The sequence below is a fragment of the Triturus cristatus genome, chromosome 12, assembly GCF_964204655.1.
Source record: "Triturus cristatus chromosome 12, aTriCri1.1, whole genome shotgun sequence".
Taxonomy (NCBI): domain Eukaryota; kingdom Metazoa; phylum Chordata; class Amphibia; order Caudata; family Salamandridae; genus Triturus; species Triturus cristatus.
Genome location: NC_140595.1, coordinates 709,964,006 through 709,987,026, shown reverse-complemented (window position 1 = coordinate 709,987,026; position 23,021 = coordinate 709,964,006). Strand labels below are relative to the sequence as shown.

General features: G+C 43.5%; 1 protein-coding gene across 1 annotated transcript in view; it reads left to right on the top strand.

Moving 5' to 3' along the window:
- Nucleotides 1–20,453, top strand: part of LOC146780370 (hydroperoxide isomerase ALOXE3-like) — a 250,144-nt gene extending 229,691 nt beyond the window's left edge. Inside the window, exon 14 of the mRNA XM_085638542.1 lies at nt 19,804–20,453. Coding sequence (XP_085494668.1) covers nt 19,804–19,983 — 180 coding nt within the window. The 3' untranslated portion in view covers nt 19,984–20,453. The remainder of the gene's footprint in view (nt 1–19,803) is intronic.
- Nucleotides 20,454–23,021: the final 2,568 nt, after the last annotated feature.

The window sequence follows — 23,021 nt, the reverse complement described above, 5'->3', positions numbered from 1 at the left end:
CAAATCTATCTCTAAATGGCATCTGTATCTGTCCTGGTTGGGTAGACTTGAAACGATTAAAATGATGCTTGCTCCTATCATCTTTTATGTGATTTCTGCTACTCCTCTCATCTTTCCATCTTATTTTTTCAAAACAATTAACTCTATTTTAACTACTGTTTTATTGAATAAAAAGAAAGCATGCTTATCCCTGGCCATGCTCAAACGTCCCAAATCACAAGGTGATGTTAAGTTTCCTGACTTCCAATTTTATCACAATGCTTTTCTCCTTAAGTAACTCGCTAAATCTTTAAACCAATCCAATTCTGCTTCTTTTCCATTATGGACAGATATAGAACTTTCTTTCTTATCGCCATTCTCTTTTACAGAAGCTTTTACATTTACTCACAAAACATGTTTATTATCCTCACCTATATATAAAATGACCCATAGACTATATAATTCCTTTCTCATCTCTCATCTTTCCTCCAAAGATCAATTTCTTAATTCCTCCATTTGGCATAATTGCTTTCATAAAATAAACAACAATCCGATATTTTGGAAAACTTGGCTAGACAAGGGGTTACTTTGGATCCATCAATTGTTTTCTAATGATACTCTTCTTACTTTTTCCGAAGCACAAACGCTTTATAAATTACCAAATTCTTTCTCTACTAAATTAAATATATTAACACAAAATATCTCCTCGTCCCTGTTGTCAATATCCTCTATTCCACCTTCCACTTCTTCTCACCGTAATATACCTCCAATTTTGAGTACCCAACCTAGCGCCTCATCTATATATAAAGCAACTGTTATTTTAACTGAACAGGTAATCTGTAAACTGCAAAGAATAGCTTATAAGCAGGAAGTCATTCTAAACAATATGTGGTAATGCATTTTGAAATAAGTGTGGTTTCTGTCCTCTTTGTAAATTAAATTAAGCTTTAAGTTGGTTATGAATTGGGCTATGTTCAAACAATATCCTGTCTGCAACAAATACGATATCACGAAGGTTTCAATGTTAAATACTGCATTTTATATGAAGTGTCTTTATTTTACAAACGCAAGGCACATTCTACTGTTATCTGAAAGGTAAACTTCTTTGAGCAATCTGCATTTCTACCAACCATTAATTCTAGTTAGCTGTATGTTGATGCTGAACACGTTTAATAATTATTGTAAGATTAAAAACCACATTCAATAGTGAAGACAAAATCTAAACTAGTCACATTAACTATAAATTAATTGGGGACCTTTTGTTGCCTGGACCTTCTGCTACACGGACCTTTGCCTTTTGGAATTCTGTGCTGGGCTGTTGTTTAGTTTGCTGCCCCACTGCTGCCCCACTGCCTGCCGGACCCGCTTCGCGGGTCCCGCATCGCATAGAAAGTCGGCGGGGGACTTGTGCTTGTGCAGTGGCTGTGACGACTGGGGAGTCTTGGGGCTTCGCTGCAGGGCTGCGAGCGTCTCCGCAGGGACTCCATCTCCCAGGAGTCCCTGCCTGGCCAGTCTGCATCACCTGGCCCGCTCTCCCGGCTAGCCCCGCCCCCTGCGCACAGGTCGTTGTTAAAAAGCCTCCCTACCCCTACATCTGCGGGACCTTTTGTTGCCTGGACCTTCTGCTACACGGACCTTTGACTTTTGGAATTCTGTGCTGGGCTGTTGTTTAGTTTGCTGCCACACTGCTCGCCGGACCCGCTTCGCGGGTCCCGCATCGCAGAGAAAGTCGGCGGGGGACTTGTGCTTGTGCAGTGGCTGTGACGACTGGGGAGTCTTAGGGCTTCGCTGCAGGGCTGCGAGCGTCTCCGCAGGGACTCCATCTCCCAAGAGTCCCTGCCTGGCCAATCTGCATCACCTGGCCCGCTCTCCTGGCTAGCCCCGCCTCCTGCGCGTCACATACTTCCTATATTAGTGGCATCTGCTTCTGCTGCCCGGGAGCATCTCGGGAGAAGCCCGGGACAAGGGCGGGACCGTCTGTGGCCGTCCGTGGTCGGTTGTGGTTGGGTTGGGCCACCCTCCTTGATTTGTTTTGCTGTGTTTGTACCATAGCCTCATTTTGTCTATAGGGTGGTATTGTGGATTTTTGCTGGTTTTGTTTGTATTTTACCATCCTTGGGTGTTTTAGTCCCCCTATAAAACATGCCCTTACGTTCAGGGAAAGAACGTTCTGTGAATTTGCAGACATCTAGTGGGGTGGTATCTGGCCCTCTAGATGCCTTTCTAATTAAAGCAACGGGCATTTTGGAAAAGGAGATAGCCTTTGCGGAGAAACGGCTTTCTCTAGACCTTATTACTGGGAAACGCTCATCTCTAGGTCGCATTGCCTTAGCGCCAAGCCCCCAAGCACCCGCTATGAGCGCACCCCAGTTATCGGCTCCCGTCCTGGTGGATGTTCATCCCGTGGTGGAGGGGGAGTCTTTGAACTCATCAGTTAGCAACTCCCACACCAGTGTTTCGCCTGGTAGTGGGGGAGGGGATAGTGTGCTATTAGCAAGCCCAGCCTTACTGGACTCTACTAACGGGGACTCACTGATGAACATACCTGGAAAGAGAAAGAGAAGGAAGGGCCACCAGAGGGGGGGTGCAACTAATTAAAATCCCGAAAGTAAATAGTACACTACAGCCCAACAGTGCTCCGGAAACTATTACCTGTCATCAGTCCCCTATGATCATAAGCAATTCTCCTATTTCCCCCTATGAATCACCTAGGAATTTGGCTATCAGTCCTAGTAACAATTGTAAAGATGATGGCCTTATAAGCAAAATAGAAATAATATTAAAAACACTCATGCTTCCCCTATTAGAGCGCACTAGACTTATGAACTCGAAACTGGACGCCCTTGAGAACCTGGTTAATGGTAATATGGGCATGTTAAACAAGCTAATAAACACACAAAAGGTATCATCCACTTTATCTGATATTCCAAACCCCCAAGGAGCCGTAGGTACTATTAAGCATTCTTTTCCAGCTACTGCTAAACTATCTAATACCCGAACTGTCTTAACCAACTTTGCAGGCGGGGCCCCTAGGGGAGGGAGCTCAAATACTAATATAACATCTAATAGCAAAGCAGGTGTTGCTGCACAAGTTTTGCCCACCACAAAGGTTAGCTCCAAACCTACCACATTGCCCAAACCAAGCACCTCCAAATCCACTGCTGCTGCCCCTGCTTTGAATTCTTCAAGGGGTGGTCCCAAGTCGATTTCACATACTAAGTCAAGCAATAGAGTACAGGGGAGTCATTATAACAATCAAACTAATCCTGCTGTGGCCCCACAGAAGTTTAACAAACAGGGTCCCCCCCTGCACTGATTTACCCCCTGAGGCCACTCCTTATACGATTGTCTTAACAGGCGTCTCAACTCTAAGGGAAGATATAACTGAATCCTATGGGGATCTTAAAAACAAGGTGGTCTTTTGGTTAAATAAAAACAGACCCCTTCCCCCGTCCTCTGGCACAGAAATATTGAGTGTGAGGAGAGTACACTGGGTGGGGCACTGTCCGAAGGACCTTGAGGGGGATTGCATTGTGATAAATTTCAGGGACCCTTGGGTGGCAGACCATATACGTAGGGATGCTAGATTTGGGAGGATGGGCAATGTGCAGTCTTTAGGCCTCAGTTATTTTTATCCCAAAAGAAACACATTGCCCTTTTTCAACCCCCTAATGTCCAGAAGAAATGTTGGGAGTGTACCGGTTGTTAGGTTTCCATACTTACCTTTTTTCCCCAATTACACAACCGTTTTGAACCACTCTCTGGCCCGGGTGGTATCGATTGACTTAGTCCCGAACCTGGCAGAGGGAGTCATTGTAGCATCCCCATTATTGGGGTTGCATGCCTATCCAGTGAGGGTGATGGGCTTCATGAGTCGGTCAAGGTCCCCGAGCTAGTGCATGGGGGTATTTCGTCGGTTGGTTTTCCACCACCCGAGGGTGGGGAGACAATATCAGAGCATGGGGACATGAATCGAGCTGCTCCAACCATGCTGGACTCTTCACTTAAAATAGCCTCATGGAATATCGCTGGCCTAAAGGGACGAATTGGCTCAGAAGACTGGACAGATTTGATAGACAACTATGATATCTTATTATTTCAAGAGAGTTGGGCCCCTGAACCGATATTTCGGGAAGGCTTTCTTAATTTTTTTAAACCAGCAATCAAGGGTACTAAGGGTAGAGCTTCCGGGGGCCTGGTAATCTGGGTTAAGCAGTCCATTAGTTATAGACAAGTGGAAATTTTGGTTAATAACCCCGATCTTCTGGGAATTAAGTTCATCAAGGAGAAACATCGGGAAATCATTGTTATTAATATATATGCTCGAGGACATCCCGGTGGGCGATGTCCGGTCATCATAGAGGAGCTGGATTCTTACCTTGAAGTTATTGGGAGGGATAAATCAATACTTATTGGGGGGGATCTAAACTGTACTTTCGAACCCCTGTTAAGCGATGATGTGGATCTGGGGTTTGAGGAGGATGCTATGTGGAATATCCCATCCCTGTCATTAAATAATATCAAAAAGGCCACAGAAGCGGCTCTGCATTGGGCAGGGCTGTGTTTGTAGTGGGGTCTGAGAGCGGCTAATGGTCGCACGATATCTGACAAGGCTGGTAAACCCACATTTGACAATGGAGTTAGCCAAAGTAGAACTGATTACATTCTGGTTAAAATAGAGTATTGGTCTCTCTTGGAAGACATGGCTGTCATTGACCATCCCATGAAGGATCATAACCCCTTGTCCTTAAGTATAAAGCTCCCTGGTGGATTTGTTAGATCCCCTGTAGCCTTGTGCATTACTGCCGAGGCTATCCTAACCAATGATAGAAGGAGGGTTAAATGGAGCAGGGTTTTGGAGGACCCCACCCTTCTTAATGGCATATAATTGGAAGTATCATCTACCTTGAATGCCATAGCGAACCTATCTCCGAACGAGGGTGTTATCCACCGGATTAGTGATTTACACGAGCAGTGTTTTATTAAACTCAAGGCCCTCCTTACCTTACCACCTAAGCTAGGGAAACTAAAAACTCCCAGTTCTAGTAGGAAATGGTATAATAAAAAATGCAGGGAAGCTCACAGTGGGCTAATAAAAGCCATCAAGTCCAGGGTGAACACCGATATTAAAATGGCTCGCCAACGGTATAAAAAGGTCCAGTGGGAGGCGAAGAGGGAGTGGGACGAAGCCCACTGGACAAACTTGCTTGAGGCTTGCCTTTCGTCTAACCAGACTAAGTTTTGGGAAGTCGTGAAATGGGGCAGGAACCCCGACTCCCAAACCCCTGCAAATCATGTACCAGTAGAAGCATGGGTGGACTTTTATTCAACCCAGTTTAGGGACCCAGACTATAAACCTCTTGTTGGCCCGGGGATCTGCGCGCCTTTGCCGCCCCCCCCTGTCATCCCCTGGTGTTTACGAATGATGACTCCAAGATTGCACTTTGTTCGGTCCAAGCGGGAAAAGCCCCTGGGATGGATTGTATTCCGGCAGACTTACTTAAAATCGACCCCCACCTTTGGGTTCCCTATGTTACTCAGCTTGATAATGCCATTGCTAAGGGGGATAGGATCCCTGAGTCCTGGAAGAGGGTGGAAATTCTTCCTATATTTAAAAAGGGGGACCGCTCGGCTCCCGGAAACTACCACCCCATCAGTCTCATTGACTCCCTCCAAAAAATTGTTGCCAGGATGGTCCTCGCCAGGGTTCAGGGGTGGATGGAGTCAGAGAGCATCCTGTCTCCGATGCAGGCTGGCTTTAGATCAGGTACCAGCACCATTGACCAGGTCTTCAGATTTATTCTGATATACTGGAAGGTGGTGCTGTTGGGCGGCGGGTCTATCTACGCCGCCTTTGTGGACCTAAAGTCCGCCTTCGATCTGGTGCCCAGGGCAAAACTGTGGGCTGTTCTGGGCACCTTAGGAATGCCACAAGAACTCCTTGAACTCCTGGTAAGATTACACGAGGGCACTTTTGCTAGGGTGAGGTGGGGAGGTCAAGGGCAGGTGACGGATAGTTTCCCCGTAACACGGGGTGTCCGCCAGGGGTGCGTTTTAGCACCTACCCTCTTTTGACTGTTTATTGACCAGGTGGTGAAGTTCTTTGCAGATACTCCTACTGATGCACCGACCCTGGGTGGGACTAAATTTCCCTTGCTCATCTTTGCAGATGACACTTTAATCCTATCAAAGACGCGTAAGGGCCTCCAAACGGCCTTAAACAGATTTGAGGATTTTTGTAAATTAAATGATCTGCAAATTAATGTGAGCAAGACTAAATTTATGGTTCTAACAAAAAATCACCCCATAAAGAGTTGTGTAAGCATGAACGGTGTGGGTCTGGAACAGGTGGAGGTTATGACTTATTTAGGAGTAACTCTAGACTCTCGGCTACGTTGGAAGCCCCAGGTTGATGTTCTTCTCTTAAAATTTGCACACCTCATGGGCTGATCCAGGAGCAAAAAATGTCTCTTACCAAAAGGGTAATACTGGCACTTAAGATCTATGACGCAAAAATTAGTTCAGCTATACTGTATGGGGCCGACCTGTGGGGTTTTTTGGACCTATCCCCTTTGGTAACAGTCCAAAACAAATTTTTGCGTAATTTGGTAGGACTACCCCAATCCACCCCAATCAAACCTCTCTTGTTGGACATGGGTTGTAAGTCTATCAAAGAGATGGCACGATATCGGTTGGTTGCGCTGTGGAGACGGATTTGGATATCGCCGGATCTAAGCCTCTTTGCTACTGAACTTGCGGAAGTAAGATCTATCCTGGGTTCTAGCAACATCCCTTGGTTCCATGAAGTGAAAAAAATCCTGGATGAAATGGGCCTTATCCAACTGTGGGATTCCCCGGGGAGTTCTGTTTTCCCTTCCAAGCAAGCCTTCAAGTCACTGTACTGGGCATCAGTTAGACATCAACCCGTTGTGTGTTCCGATGGCGCTTTCCTTTCTGGTAGATTTCTGGTGCATAAATTAGATCCCTCTCTGGAGAACTACTGGGATGTTATCACCAAGAGTCTGGACAAAAAATTATACCACCAGTTTAGGGTAGGTTGTTTGCCAGTAAGGTCTTTTTCCAAAAAATGGGCTGGTAGTTCGAATGAGTACTGCCCCTGGTGTAACGATCAAAAGGAGAGTGTGGGCCACTTCTTCTTTGCCTGTCCCGCTTATCATGCCCCAAGGAACAAATGGATTAGGCCCATCTTCCAACGGACGAACATCAGAAGATGCACAGAGGCATTGAGGGCCCTAAGAACTAACACCTCAGAATTGGTTGTAATTGGGGTAGCAAAGTATCTAGGGTGGGTTTGGGTTATTAGAGCCAGACATTCTTAATTATCCTGGTTTCTCAATTTTAACATTGGGTTTTACTTTACTTTATACTGCGTCTTTAAATACTGTTTAATTATTTCTTAAATTGTGCATTGTTATGCACTAATATGGTGTTTTAAATAATTTGCATGTATGATTGATTGATCTTAATATCTTTTTATGTAATTGTCTTTTATGATTTAACAATCGAAATAAAGACGTATGAAACCTGAACTATAAATTATATATGTGCATCTTTTAGCACTTTAAAGAACACTATTCTATTAAATGGAAAGCATCTGGTTAAAAGCCTTTGAATATCAAAGACTCAAGTGTTCAGCACCAAATGTCTCGGTGTCATGTTTAAATTCCAAGGCAGATTAGCATTCTAATTCGTTATGCGATTCAACATTTTTTTAAAGTTCTTTCCCACCCTGCAAACTCACAAGATCGTCACACAATTACTCTGAAACTTGTTACATCAATGCCAACATTCTAATGATGACCGTGCATCTATATCTGCAATCAGTAAAATAAAGAATTGATGTTTGGGCTGGCCTGTAGGTGAGATACTCTCCTGGTTACCGAGGAACTCTCCTTGTTGGACTACAGTGTTTTTTGTTGGTCCTCGAAGGGCTTGGCTAGCTTGCCTAGAGTGTCTCCCATGATAGAATTGGTTTAAACCAGAGGGTAACGCCATGCCTTGTGCAGTGAACAGCCTTTCCACCCAAGGCATCACTGCCTGGTGCTGCTCCACTGATGGGAAGCACTGTACCAGTTGGACAGGAGTGAAGCCAAAGTAACAGATGGATGCAGAGACTTTTTAAGGCATGGGCCAAGTGCACTATGGCCCAGATGCCCCAGCATTTCAAGAGGCCCCTGATAGAGCAAGCTCTGTTCTGCAGGGAGTCTTGCCCCGATGACCTCGAATAATCGTTAAACATATATTTTTGAATTCCATTTTTCTGATTAGGTCACGCATAGGCAGCGCATGCGCAGCCTCTACGAGGCATCAAGTTATCAGTATTACTAGTGAAACTCCACCCTTTGCATTTGTCTTTGTTTTGTTGCTTGCCTTTGTTGGAATCTGGCATCGCTGTTCTTATCTCGCTTATTATTGGCTGGTGGTCCGATATCTCACTTCCGTTTCTGGAGGAAGCGGCATAGACCAACTACAGTTAACTTACACTGCTGGCTTTAGGGACTACTTTTTTTCTTTGCTGCTCGCATTTCCACATCTGGCAGCTTTCTGCCCTCACCCGACGCTGTTTATTTATTTATGTTTAATATGCATGAGATCTCGGTTTATTTAATCATAATTAAATGATGCAGCCCATGCAGAGGCTCGAACCCTGTTCGAAAGCTCCAAAGTCGGCATGGTTACATATTGAGCCACCTCCTCGCACCGTTTGTTTTACTTGGTTTCAGATGCTACATTTGGTCTCAACCGTGTGTGGTTTTTTAAAATTGTATCTGTCTCTCCCTCCATGTGTATTATTTTTTTTAATTTGTCTCTCCCCACCCTCCCTCTGAGATCGCTGTTTATAATTAAATGATGCAGCCCACGCCGAGGCTCAAACCCTATTCTCCAGCTCCAAAGTTGGCAGCTTTTAAGCTTAAGCCACCTCCTCCTTCAAGACAAGCCCCTTATTGGGGTTTATCTCTGTTTCCTTTACCGAGGCACCCTCCCACCATGCACCCACCTTTAACCCCTTCCTCCCTCTGGTTTTTCCTTGCATCTCGTGGGTATGGCAGTTGTGAAGCAGCAGCAGCTGCCGGGTTGTCACCATCTTTTTCCGTCACCATTCACTGCAGTAACCCCTAGCCTGCTGTTTGTGTGCCACGCAGCCCCCCAGATGCTGCAGATCTGCTCGATCATAAAGCCCCCTCCCCCTCCACACCCAGATTTTTGGTTCTCTGTAAATTCATCCTGCTGTCGCTCTGCATGTGCTGTAAACCCAGCCTTTTGCTGCCCTGCAGCCTCTGATCAGACATTCGAGGATGCTTTTCCATAAAAGAAACTGTCCGTACAGGCCTCGTTGGTGCAATTTCTTCAGATTTAGTGTGTGTACTATACAAATGCCTGCCCGCTATCCTGTTACCCTGTGGCACACCAACCAGAGGACATCTCAGCGAGGTTGTGTACTGTACATAGTTGCTAGTGATTCACAGCGCACTCGCTCCGTGGCGTACACGCCTTGAGGTCCATATTCTGAGGGGGTACTTACCTGTTATTTACATACAAGAGTGTTATAACTCACTTTTCCCGTACAGCCGGGACGGAATTACAACCGGTGGAGAGATATATTGTTCTTTCCCCATTAGCCTGATAGCCCTGAAGAAGTCGTGGGTTCTCACCCTGACGAAACACGTGTTGGCTGGGCAACGGATCCATATTAAAAACAAGAAAGATACGTTCTACTGGAATTATCGACTGATTTTATGGATTTCTCTCCATTACTGATTGTAATTATACAGTAACACATGTGAACGTGTGCATAGGCAACCTATGTTCATACTGTACATAATTCTAGAGGTGGAGAATTAAATATTTTAAATAAGGCATACGTGTTGTGCAGGTCAGGGGCGCAAGTTGCCCTCCGCAGCTCAACCCCGCCCCCACCCCCAAGTTCAGACGGGGCCTCATGCTTGTGTGGGGGGAGTGGTGTGCTGACTTTCCTGCTTTGCTTTTGCTGGGAGCTAAGCTGTTGGCAGCTGCATTGCGCGTGGAGGGATTTTGTCAGGACACTTAACAACGTGGCGAGGTCTGTGACATTTTTCGCCAGGCAACTGTTTTTTTTAGGTAGCGTGCATTTAATTGGTATGATCGCTGCTTGAATGTCTGCGTGCAGTGGCAGTGCTGGTTTTAGAACCCGGACCTGTCTCGAGCTGTCTGTGTTCCACCAGAGAAATTTCCCTGAAGGAGTCGGGCAGGCCTGTGTGTCTCCTCTTCGTTCTGAGATGGATCTCGACATTCTCTGTGGATTCCTTTGAAAACAAAAGCTGAACATACATTCTCGGGTGAAGCAGATCGCTGATTAGAATGGAGAAGACAAACCCTGAACTTAAGAAGTATTGCAAAGTGATCACGAAATGTGGCATTTTTTCTGCCGATTTGAAATGGGAGACTCTGAACCTCATGTAACACTCATATGCTGATGGCTGCTATATCTTTGGAGCACATAAAGCCATACTCAAGCTCTGGAAATTGCATCCTGCATTGTTTCTGTTTTTAGAAGCGTTTGGGCATCGAGTGTGAAAACTGTGACACCCTCAGATATGAGCCAGCAACATTTACTGTAAACGCGCCGCTCTTCTCACTGCGACTAAAACATGATCATTTTGGCAAAGCGTGCCTCAGCATTTGGCCACTTACTAGACCATGGACACAGGAGAGGGTGTGGCTTAACGGCTAGGGCGACTGACTTTGAAGCTGGGGATCCAGGTTCGATCCTGGCTGGAAACACTCAAGCATCCTGGACATATCACGTAATCTCCCCGTGCCTAAAAATGAATGCAACTGGTGCTCATGTAAAGCGCTCTTATGCCTTCAGGTCAAATTTGTGCTATAAGAAACAGCAAAAAATAAATAAATACAGTTCATTTAGATATAAACATTCAAGCAAGTTCAAAGTGAACCTCCTTCTTCTCAAATTTTTTACAAATTGTAATAATTAACCAGGCAGCCAGTTTTGGCTTGGGGCTTGAGGCGCGGCTGTTCATTTTCCACAGATTGAGGGGGTACATCTGAGGAGGGACCCTTGCTCCTACCTCCAGGCCCACTTTGGCACTGTTCCGTAGGAGTGCATCAGTTCAAGTGGACCAGCAGCAAGTTGAGTTTGCTCCAGAATCCAATTGCATACTTTGATGATTCATATAATGTTATATTGCACCTGGAGTAAATCACACATGGGGCCAAATGCTCATGCAAAGGTCTGTAAATCAGAGATATATAAAAAAAAAAATCAATACAAACCCCACAGCTCTCAGTGCCAGTGTGAAGGGAAAAGGGAAGGGAGGGCTCATCCCATTCTCCATTATTGTTCTCTACCTTCGTAATGCCTTCTCTCCTGTTTTTCTCTCACTCTCCTCCCTTCTCTTCTTCTACGTCTTTTTCAATCACTTCCCTTTTCCCTCACTCTCCTTCTTTCTCTTCATTCTGTTTTCTCCCTCCTACCTCCTCCTTTCCACCTGCATTAATCTCCCTTAATCTTCTTCCACCTTCCCTTCATTCCTTTCTTCCTCATTTCATTACTTGTCCCATTCTCTTCATTTCCCTCTTTCTCCCTCATCTGTCCTCGCCCTTTTCCCAGCTCCACAATACAAAATACCATTCCACATAATTACACTCCATAAAACACAATCCTTCTCCACATAATTCCAGTGCACTCAATACCACATATTTACTATCCACATAATTCCACTGCACACCATACCACATAATTCCACTACACAAATCCACATCACACAATTCCATGCCACACAATTCCACAACTAACAATTCCAATCCAACACACATAACTCCACTATACACCATATACATACACTCCATAACACATTGATACAAGACATTGCCATTTGCAGCGCAAATAGCTCTAACTCAAGCAAATGCGAGACCTATTGCATTTCTAATGCTTGTTTTAAATTTATACCATGGGTGATGTGTGGGTCTATTACTGACATTTTGCAGAGAAATGTGGCGTTTGTTTCAGAGGATAACGAAAGGAGAGAGTGGGAAGAGAGGAGGCGTGCTTCACTTCCCTTCTTATCAAATGCAACAATCCATTGAAGTGAGCCAGCTGAGATTCCTCCTACTACCCTGAGTAGGGAAACCCTTTCGCTTTTTAAAAGAGCCCTCACCCACTAACGCTAGTTGGTGGCATGCTTGTTTACGGGGTCCGTTTCCTGCAACAACCATAAAGTTAATTGTAGAAGAAAAAATCCCTGTTTATTGGATGTGAACATATTTAGAATGTGGACGAGTGTCTGTGCTCGGTCAGTGACCTGGCCAAAGAGGGCATCAAAGAGCTGAAACTGGATCATAAACTCAAAGCTTTTCCAAACCGGGGCCCGAAAATGCGTTTGGCACAGGGCCCCCAAAATCCTTAAGATGTCCCTGGAGCGATGTACTCACCCTGCCCCTGCGTGAGTTAACCTACTGTTTAACAGACTGGCCGCTGTAATGCATTAGGAATAAGTAGTGGAAACACCCCCCTTCGTGACTCGCTTATGGCCAGTCAGTGTGACCAATCAGCAGCACGGATTGCTTGCTCTCTGAAGAATGCTTGTGTCCTCTCCTTCCCAGTAATAGTGACAGTTGTGAGCTGCTGGTGTGCAGGTGCCTTTTGCTACTTATGAGTGGGTGTCCTACCTCCACAGGTGTTTACTTCTGTTGTGCAATGTTTACTTACTCTCTCACCTGCTGAACATCTCTGCTGCTTTTAATTAAAGGCCTCTACTGCCCGTGGAGAGCTACTCACGCGGAGTACTGCCCAGCTGTGCATGTTATAACGTTTAATACAGCATTCCTGCTTTAGGCTTACCTCGTTTTAATCCCATATATGAAAGCAAAACTTGATATGGAATCTGAGTAAGTGTACTCATTGTGGTTACTTTGGAAGAAACCAAGCATCACTTCCAAGAATAGGGGTTCGACCACTCATTTGCTGACAAATCGCTGCAGCAGCTACATTAACCCCGTGAGTTATCGATCTATGAATGCACGGCTGATTGAGAAGCTAAAGTCAAGTATTGGAATTAGGCACTTACATGTCCACTGCTTCTTAGTGTGGCAACAAACAGCTGTTGTCAGATCTTTGAGTTGGGATGGTGTTAGCCTGTGTGCTGAGGGGAGTTCGCCCAGTCACCTAGCAGTGCTGTAAGCGAGAATTACTCTTGTCAAGATCTCTCCTGGGAAAGTGAAATGAAGTTGCAAAATGTGGCATGCTTTCCCAGTTTGGGGTGTCACTCACAAACTGGAGAGAGGCAGCCATGCAAGTCTGTTGATAGCGTTCATAAGAACCCTCGGCGCAGCCAGGTCCACTCTGCATGTTTTTTCTTGAGTTATTACAACTATCACAGGCTGTTTTAGAACCCTTAGAACGACCGGAAAAGTAGATTATTTTATGCATCGCTGTCAACTGGGAAATGGTGAGTATCCAAGGTGCTAGAAACTGCCCATCCTTAAATTGCGAAGGCTAGATTTGCATTCACAAAGTGTGAGTATACAGTGGAAAGTTAGAACGCTGCTTCAACACTCTCCAATCTGTCTGGTTCCTGACTTAATGAGTCCACAATAAATTATTTCGGATCATGTATGTCGTGTCTAAACTCTTCATATTTCCAAAATATGCATATTAAAATAAACATGAAGCCAGGTTTTTGTTGCTATTAATATTTCACTTGTTCGTGTGGGTGTAACAGTGAGATCTTTGAGCTAGTCACATAATTAAAAAAAATGCCAGAAAGCTCTACTTCTCAGGTTGCCCTCACACTGTCACAGCTTGAACTCATTCAGAAAAAGGTCCCCAAAATAAGCACTTACAAAAGTAATAGGTCTGACCTTGCCCACCACTCTCCAAAACCCAGACATCAGGAAATACACCTGTCCTGGGACACAGAGGGTTAGCTGAACATGTCCTGTTCACAAGAACTACACAAAAAGAAAGCAAACTGGAACATGTTATGGGACGACTTCAGAGCTCAGTAGATCTGTTCATTCTTTCCATTGAATTCTGGTACTTGAAGTTTTGCTGCCGTCATTACAAATTCGGAACTCCATGGGCCTGCAGTCAAAGAAAAAATGGAACGATTAATTCCCAGTTTGTTCCTGAAAAGCTTGTGCTACATTGTCACTAAAATTGTCAGGCATGAGCTATCTAAACGTCACACATTGGCACACTCTAAGCATAGAAATGCCCCACATAGCCATACTGAAACTTTGGCAGCTGTTTTGCTTGCAAATAACTGCCATGATATTTTGTCAGACTCTGTCCATGTAAGGTGGATTGTTACATAGAGAATTCAGTGTGAAGGACTAAAAGAACCAGAGAGGTGATTCACGCTTTGAATAAAACAGCTGCTTCTGTAATAGGAATGCAACACACCAACAATAATACAGCTTATAGTAACTAGGTGGACTCACAATTTTGGCAGGGTGTGCTGCTTTAATTTTTCTTTTAAAAGATTTGTGGTGGTGTTTCAGAGTGATTTTGGAAAAAGTGTGGGGCATTCCTTGAAATAATGCAATCCAGTGGTGGGGACTAGAATGGGACGATGGGAATTGAGATGCTGGTGCTGGGGTTTGGGTGTAGCCAGTGAGTTCTTATAGTAAATTCCTGGTGGGAGCATACATTAGAAATACTACATTCATACTACATTAGAAAGATAGTCTGGAGAGGTACTGTGGCACTTTATATGATTGTCAATGATTTGTATAGGGCCAATGTATTGACAAAGAGCCACCCAGCTTTGTGCAAAAGGGAGTGGTGGGCTGGTGTCCTGGCAGGTTGAGTAAGGTTTTGCAGGCACAGTTTAGAACCCGGTCTCAGTGAGAAGGGCTTTTGAGGGTGGCAATTGAGCAGGTGATCTAATTTCTCTTAGGGAATCTCCATCTATAGTAATAAGCATTTGAATAGATCCGCCCACATGTGGGATCCCGAAGCACCTTTCCACAGAATATCTGAAGTGTAGACATTCGCCTTTCTTCAGGAAGACCTTTAGAAACACTTAAACCTATTATGCAGCCTCTAAACACAGATTACAGTGGTGAAATTGTACAGGTTGTACCTGCAAAAGTGTTAATATACCCGTATATCTGCATAATTTTAGGTGAATATTCTATATGTAACAAACTTACAAATGTAGAAGATGAAGGATAGCAGGACAGTGTAGCATATAGGCTGCTATTACGTGAATTCAAAACAGTGTCTATGCCTTTAAGGACCCACATACCAGTAGTATCCCATCATGTCTAGCAGGTGGCAGTTGCCTCAGTTCTTCTGCCCCCCCGGCTCCTGGTGACAGGATCTTGGAGTACCTAGCTCAGCCTTTTAGTCTCTTTCTCTTCAAAATGTGCCAATGGAATGTTGCAACTACTTGTACATTCAATGTTTGTCATCTCTTTCACATTTTCTGCCTTTTTCTGACAGAAAATTCTGACATTTTGTCAAAATAAAATGGCTTCTATGTTGGACAATGGTCCTGCCTTTGGGAGAAAGAAGAGCAAGTGAGACAATCCTGACATCTGCATTCTCTGCCTTCCAGTAATTCATGTTCCTGAAAATTGGCAGCAATGCCAGAAGTTTTCAAGGAGCACACTGAGGGAATGGGAGAAAATTTGCCTCCTTGATGCTTAGGAATGATGCAGGGAGCAAGCACAATCTGAAGGTCGGACTTCAGAATGAGGTGAGGGTCAGTCCTCTACTAGGGCTCTGCCATCTACCTCTGAAGGGCGTAAAAGGTCCAAAAAGAGGGTACCAGGAAACAAACTACATCGCTCCAGGTCAACGTAGAGGATCGACATTGAGACAAGTTACAGCACTGACTTGTTCGCCATACATGGCTGGTTTGATGTAGGAGAAGTAAAGATGTACGTCGAGACATGGCAGGACAACACCAACTCATACGCCGTTGATACACAAAGTGAGATTGCCATTGAAGTGTCGAAAACAAGGCATGCAGCTCCATTGACGTCAGAGCAGGTAGACATTGAGGCCTTGAAGGTTACCATTGACAAGCATATTGATGTCGGGCATCAATGGATGTCAAAGCCTATGGACGTCAAGGACCCAACAGGAAAAAAAGAGGAAGAGGAGACACATCTATTCGTCTCGAGACTCCAAATACTCAAAGGTATACTTCCCCTCTTCAAAGATAGTATTACTGGACTCTCTTTCACCACCAACTCCTCCTCTACCCATCTCCACCTCCACCACCACCTTCTGTTTCCCTTACACCAGCCCCAATTTTCCTGCCAATGGAATCTCCTCTCCCTAAGCCTAGATCACTTTCAGGAACACACCATAGTTTGTATCATCACAGAGGCCACACATCCAGGCATTCATCGTCCCGTCGATCTTCTAGGTGGACTCGCCATCAGTCGTAGATCTTGATCAAGATCCATATCATGCACAAGATCTAGGCATCGTTTCAGATGTACGTCCTCCAGAGTCAAATGTGCAAGCATTGAAATTATTACATCAAGCTGCAGTTCCACTAATCGTTACTAGATGTCCCTCACGAGTCAAATGCAAAAGCATTGAAAACCTTTCATGAAGCTGCAGTTCCACAGTGCCTAGTTGAACTGCAGCTCTTTGTAGAATTTATAGTGTTAGCTCTCAGCTCAGGGTTTCAATGCTTTTGCATTTGACTCGTGAGGGACAACTAGTAAGGACTAGTGGAACTGCAGCTTCATGAAAGGGTTTCAATGCATTTGCATTTGACTCGTGAGGGACATCTAGTAACGACTAGTGGAACTGTAGCTTGATGTAATAATTTAAATGCTTTTGCATTTGACTCATGAGGGACACCTAGTAACGACGAGTTGACCTGCAGGTCTTTGTAGAATTATTTTGATATTGGATACAATATTATTCACTGCCCACTGCTAATCTCGTCCCATAATGCTTTGCAGGGCCTTTGGTTGGGATTGTATTTTTGCCCATACTGTGCTTGGGGTGGTCCTAAGGGGATAGGACCACCACTGAATCGTTCAGCATGATAAGCTCTTTGTGTTCAAGGCATCTGCTTGGTCCTCCCCCTAGGTTAGGGGGATCCCAAAATCATCACCTCTCTCATTGCCTGATAATTTAATTTTCTAAATTCACTTTTGTGCATTGGTTATATGCTTTGTAGCATGTAAAGTTGCTTTATTAAAGCATTTGTGGGTTCAGTATAGTAGCTGCTTCGCTACATGGAGTTTCTGCTTGAATTCCGTGGTTTCAGCAGAATGCGTAGTTAACTTTCAATGCCCACCACCCTAGAAACATCTCAATAGTCTCATAGTGGCCACGACAATGGTGGTTCATGGGCCTTCTTCAACATTCGGAGCGTTGATGCCTCAAGCTGCCATGCAGACCAGACCTGCTAATGAAGTTTGGAGGAAAGATGGTTCACCCCAATCTCTCCTCTTTGAATTTGGCAGCATGGCTACTGAGCAAGTGAAATATGGACATGAACCTACCACAAGACTGCATGTACATCCTCAAGGAGGCTAAACAGCTGTCAACCCGTTCATTGTATGCCTTCGAGCTGAAGAGATTTTGCATTTGGTGTTCTTACAAGAATGTAGACCCTACCTTCTCCATTTGGCAAAATCTGGCTTGCAATTCTCTTCCATAAAGATTCAACTGGCAGCCCGTTCAGCCTACAGAAAATGTCTTTCACAAACCTTTTTTTTCAAAACCTCTGTGATCAAAGATTTGGGTTGAAGGTGGTGTTCCCTAACATTAAGCATCCTTCCCCTCCCTGGGAGCTTAACACAGTCCTTTCATGACTTTCTGCATCCTTTTGAACCCATTCCTGAGACTTCACTGCAGCATCTCTCATGAAAAACTGCTTTCCTCATAGCAATCAAACATATCATGTAGGGTTAGCGAAATCCAGGCATTATGTTATCATGAACCTTACACAGTTTTTCATTCTAAACAAAGTAACTATGAGGACTCACCTGAAATTCATCCCCAAGTGTATATCGGACTTTTATGTCAAACTATTTCATTACCAACCGTTCACCATCCTTCAACCCTGGCTGAAAGAACGCATCATTCCCTGGAGGTGAGGAAGGGCTATATTTTTATCTTGGTAAGACATGTGCCATAGGTAGATCAGAACATTTTTTTCTCAAATATAGCCTGGTCCATGCTGGTTTAGCCACTTCCAAACAATCAATCTCCCAATGGATATTGTCTTGCATATTGTTATGCTATCAAAAGGCCAACAAGACTGTCTGCTAGACCTAAATCTCATTCTACTAGGGGCAAAGCAGCTACTGCCCCTTTGAAGAGAAATATCCATATAGTGGATATTTCTAAAGCAGCTACATGGAGTTCGGTTCACACACTCACCAAGCACTATTGTTTGGATTCGGATGCTCGAGCAGATGCTCAAGTAGGGCAAGCCTCTCTCCAATTTATTTGCTTAATTCAGTCTCATCTTCACTCCTCCTTTTTTTTATTTTTTTTCACTGCTCTTGGTGGGATTGTTTTGCTGTTCTAGTCAAATGTTTATGACTATCAATTGAGATCCCCTAAGAGAGAAGGTATGGTTTCTTACCTGCAATCCCAGGGCTCTCTTGCGGGAATCTCCATTGAAGTCATACGCAACCCTCCTGCCTCCAAGGTGGACATAACAGAGAAAACTATTTTCTTTCCACCTATTACTGACACATCTCATTAAAAATAACTGAGGCAATTGCCACATGCTAGGCCTGATGGGATACTAGTGGTTTCTGGGTCCTTAATGGTGCAGACACTGTTTTGAACTCACATAGTAGCAGCCTTATGGACTGCACTGTCCTGCTATTCTTCCATTTCTACTGTTACAAAAAGGGTTTGTGAAAGATTTAAGCTGTTCTATATAAATATTTGCCTAAAATCCTGCAGATATATGGACATTTTAACCCTTTTGTATGTACAATCTTAAGGCTTTCACCACTGTAGCATGTGTTTATAGGCTGCATAAAACGTGCTTAAGTGTTTCTAGAGGCCTCCCTGAAGAAAGGCGAATGTCTACACTTAAGAAGGTTTTCTAAGGAGAGTTGCTCTGGGATTCCTGCACGTGGGCAGAACTAGTCACATGCTTATGACTTTAATGGAGATTCCCCTAAGAGAGAACTTGGATTACAGGTAAGAAACAACCATACCTTACAAGCTATTCGTGGATTAATGTGTGTCATAGTGGTGTGAAAAGTGACAGGACTGTATTTTTCTTGCATTAAACATGTAGTCTCCTGGTGCTGTGTCCATGATGTGAGTGAACCCCAAGGTGTCTGGCAGAGTATGAGAAAGTACAGTTGTCTTAAAGTTGATTCAACTCTACACAAGGATGTTGGTGCAGAGGTAAATAGAAAGTAATGATTCTCAGTTTTGGGGGAATTAAACAAGAGACATGTGAGCTATGCAACATCTGATCATAGAAAACAGAAGATTGTATGAAACTATATTTGCATAATCCCTTGTAAAGACCACATGAGCAGCCACAGGAGAAGTTGCGAAGGGAGTTGGTGTATGAGCAGAATAGCACTGAGCCTAGGATAAACACTTGAGAAACCCAGAGTTGTCATGGGATCAGTGATTATCTCTTAGAGTGAGTTCAAAGGTCAGAGGGCCACTGAATAGTACAAGGAGGTGAGGGAGGAAAGAAAAGCAGATTCCATGTTTAGGCTAGTCTACACTAACCTGATCACTTAAAAGCAAGGAACATTGGTGAGTGCTTTGTTTGTTGCTGCCCTAATCTACTCTCTTGGATTATGAGAAAATTAATGTTTCATTTTCTTTTTTTCATAAAGAGGCCTTTAGGCACATTCCCTGATGAACATTTTACAGAGGAGGAACCCAAACGGTGCATCAAAGCTTTCCAGGAACGCCTGTCCCAGATATCTGCAGAGATTGAAAACAGAAACGCACCCCTGCCTCTCAAGTACGACTACATCAATCCCAAAGTGATTGAGAACAGTGTGTCCATATAACTGCAACTAACCAACCAGCAAGAACATCCCATGCTCCTCCCTAGTCAGTAAATTGCATCTCTTGGCCCACATCCCACTCTGTTCTAGATTCTGACCAGTCAAGTATTAGCATCATTGGACCTTGGTTGGGGTCACTTCAAGGGTTCCAGTGTTAGAGGTGCTAAAAACGGAAAAATACAGTTTTTTTGGAATAGGTCAAGTGCAGAGAGAAAAGCATTCACAGAAAGGAAGGCATTTTATTTACAAACATGATCTAATTGGCATATTCTACAAACCTATCTTAGAAGAACTTAAAAGATGAAAAAAACAGATATTTCCCTGTTGTCCCTCAGTACATTTAAGACAACATTGATTCTTCGAGAAAAAGTGATGTATGTAATTGATGCATACCTTGTGTATGCAAATGTAGGCACACTGGTTAGCTGTTCTTGTTTGCGAAAGTGTTTAATAAACAAGTTTTGCAAATTGGAGACATGATTATAAAATGTGTTTTTTTTCTTTTGAACTGTTTAGAAATGTGTACCTGTATCCACTTTGCTTTACTGGTGTAGCCCATTGATGAAGTAAATGTTTTGTGTCTGTAATGATAGAAGAGGTGAGAGACAGAAGAACAATGACTAGATTCTATTGGATGTAAGTAACACACCATTTGGAAACAGGGGTCAGCCATCCCCTAATGTATCTTTTCTTGGTTGCCTAGGAGTATTAGTGTCAATTTAAAAATTCACATAGGTGTAAGCCATTTGATCACACAAAAACCAGAGTTCAGTAACTAAAGTTAAATACATTTATTTCAGATTCATGAACAAACCAGACATTAAACAGAATAAAAAGGTATGATGTATGTGAAACACAACAGTGAGAAAATGAATATATCAATTAGGATTTTGGCTAGACAAAATAGGGCCAATGAAGACTTCATTTAGAATAATCCAAATACAGAAAAAGATAACTTGATGTTCAGTTGTAAAACTCCACTCCTCCTTTCTAAACATGAATAAAACTATGGGCTACATAGTGCTAAATCTAAATCAGAGATTAGACAAAATCAAGGATCTCAAGAAACCAGTAATCAAGAGAAGGTGTCAGCATCGTGAAGGCTTCAGTTGAAGTCTTCTAAAAGTGGGTCAAGTGTAAAGCATAAAGCTATTCATTTTAAGGAACAAGAAGCAAAGAGGGTCTGAACCCCTCAAAGTCAAAAGATTCTGCTCTACTGTCTGTGTGACTACTAATGAAAACCAAGGTTTGAGGAGTATCCAGTTCCATCCTCATTCTCACTGCCCACCTGTGTTACTAACTCCAGTATTGGATCTTTCATAGTCACATGCTTGAATCATGCCCAGTCATCAAAATGAGTGCCACAGTAACATAATAAAGCAGTATGGGTCATTATCATAGACTATAATTGCAATGAACAATCACTTAAATAGCCTATCTATTTCCCTTTAAAAATGGAATCAAACTCCTACCAGTCAGATGATAGCACCCTCTAGAACAGACTCCTAAGAGAGGCTGAGTCCCTCAAATTTTCTACCACATGTCGTGGGAAAGGATTCTCCCTTTGCTCTGCTCAGTTTTCTTCAAAACCATTTTTGGAAAGCTACTCTACTGCTTCTGCCATGTCTGAGACATCTAACAAAGGGATTTTCAGGCCCTGCAATACATGTGGTTACAGAATACTTCATGCTGAAGACCCCCACAAGGACTGTCCGTACTGCCTCTACCCCCAGCAGAAGGTAAAAGACTATAAAGACTGTCATACGTGTTCCACCAAAACCTCGACGGATAGGTAGGGGAAGCTTATTTTATGACTTCAAAATCTAAGTCTAAAAGATCTCCTAGCTCTGAGGAAGACTGTGACACCTCTTTAACATCTCAGAAGAGATCACATAAGAGGGAAATGTTATTATTGAAAAAGTCTGTTAATATGATTAACTATACATTCATGTATACAAACAAAATTGCATCTGTTATTGAATTCACCTGTCATGAGCACTCAGTCAGCCCCAACTCAGAAATGCGTGCTCAGGCAGGCTCTGAGACCTGGGCCTGAGGTAACTGATTAACAGGTGTGTCAAGTCTTTAAGATAGTCCCATTATCTACATACCAATTACATACATTTTGTCCCATCCGCACGGCATAACAGTTCTACACAGGTGACCTTTTACCTAGTAACTTACTTCTGTCTTTTCAACAACAGGTTCTAGGTACCCTATCTTGATCCCTGTCCCTGACTTACATAAACATGTCCTCAGGCACAGCAGATGTATCCTTTATAAGGGGCTACCTCTTTTTTTCATCCATGGCCAACAGCCAGCTATACTGGAGTGTTTTTGTTTAGAAAAGGATTAGCAAGGGATTAGTGAATGTTTTAAAAACATATTGATTCTGGAAGAAAACCTAGAGTGTCCATTTTAGTATAAAATACCCTAACTCCTCCATACAAATCAGAGGAGAATTCCTTTCAGGCTGGACCGAGAGGCTGCAGGCTGATCCTTCAATAAGCAGAGACCTGACATCCCTTGCAGGGTGCCATCCTCGACACAGAGACAGGGTCCTTCATTCAGAAATATCAGGTGAGAGGTTAGTACTTCCCCGGGGAATTCTCTGCTCCATTAGGATCAATCCTAACATTTACACACATATGATTCACCTACATATCTAGGCTAGATACATTTAGGTAGGCTACGCTTCGTAGAAGTACGCCATCCGCTTTTATTCATCTTATTAGCAATATGATAGAAATGTATCTGCTATTTATGATATTGGTACTAGCAATCACATTTGTCTGCTTCTGTCTTTTGATTGTTTCAGCTAATATCGTTCACACTAGGCTGACGCTTGACCAATAAATAATTATTGAAACTGTTCCAATCATCATTCTATGTGCATTCTGAGAAAAGTAAGCACGAGTGACTGAGCGAAAGATACCGTATAGTTTTCCACGATACCTGAGGAATCAGGGTTGTCATGTTTGGTTGTTGCTAGAAACTACACACACCACTGTAGAATACAGGGGAGTGGTAGTGGCACTGAA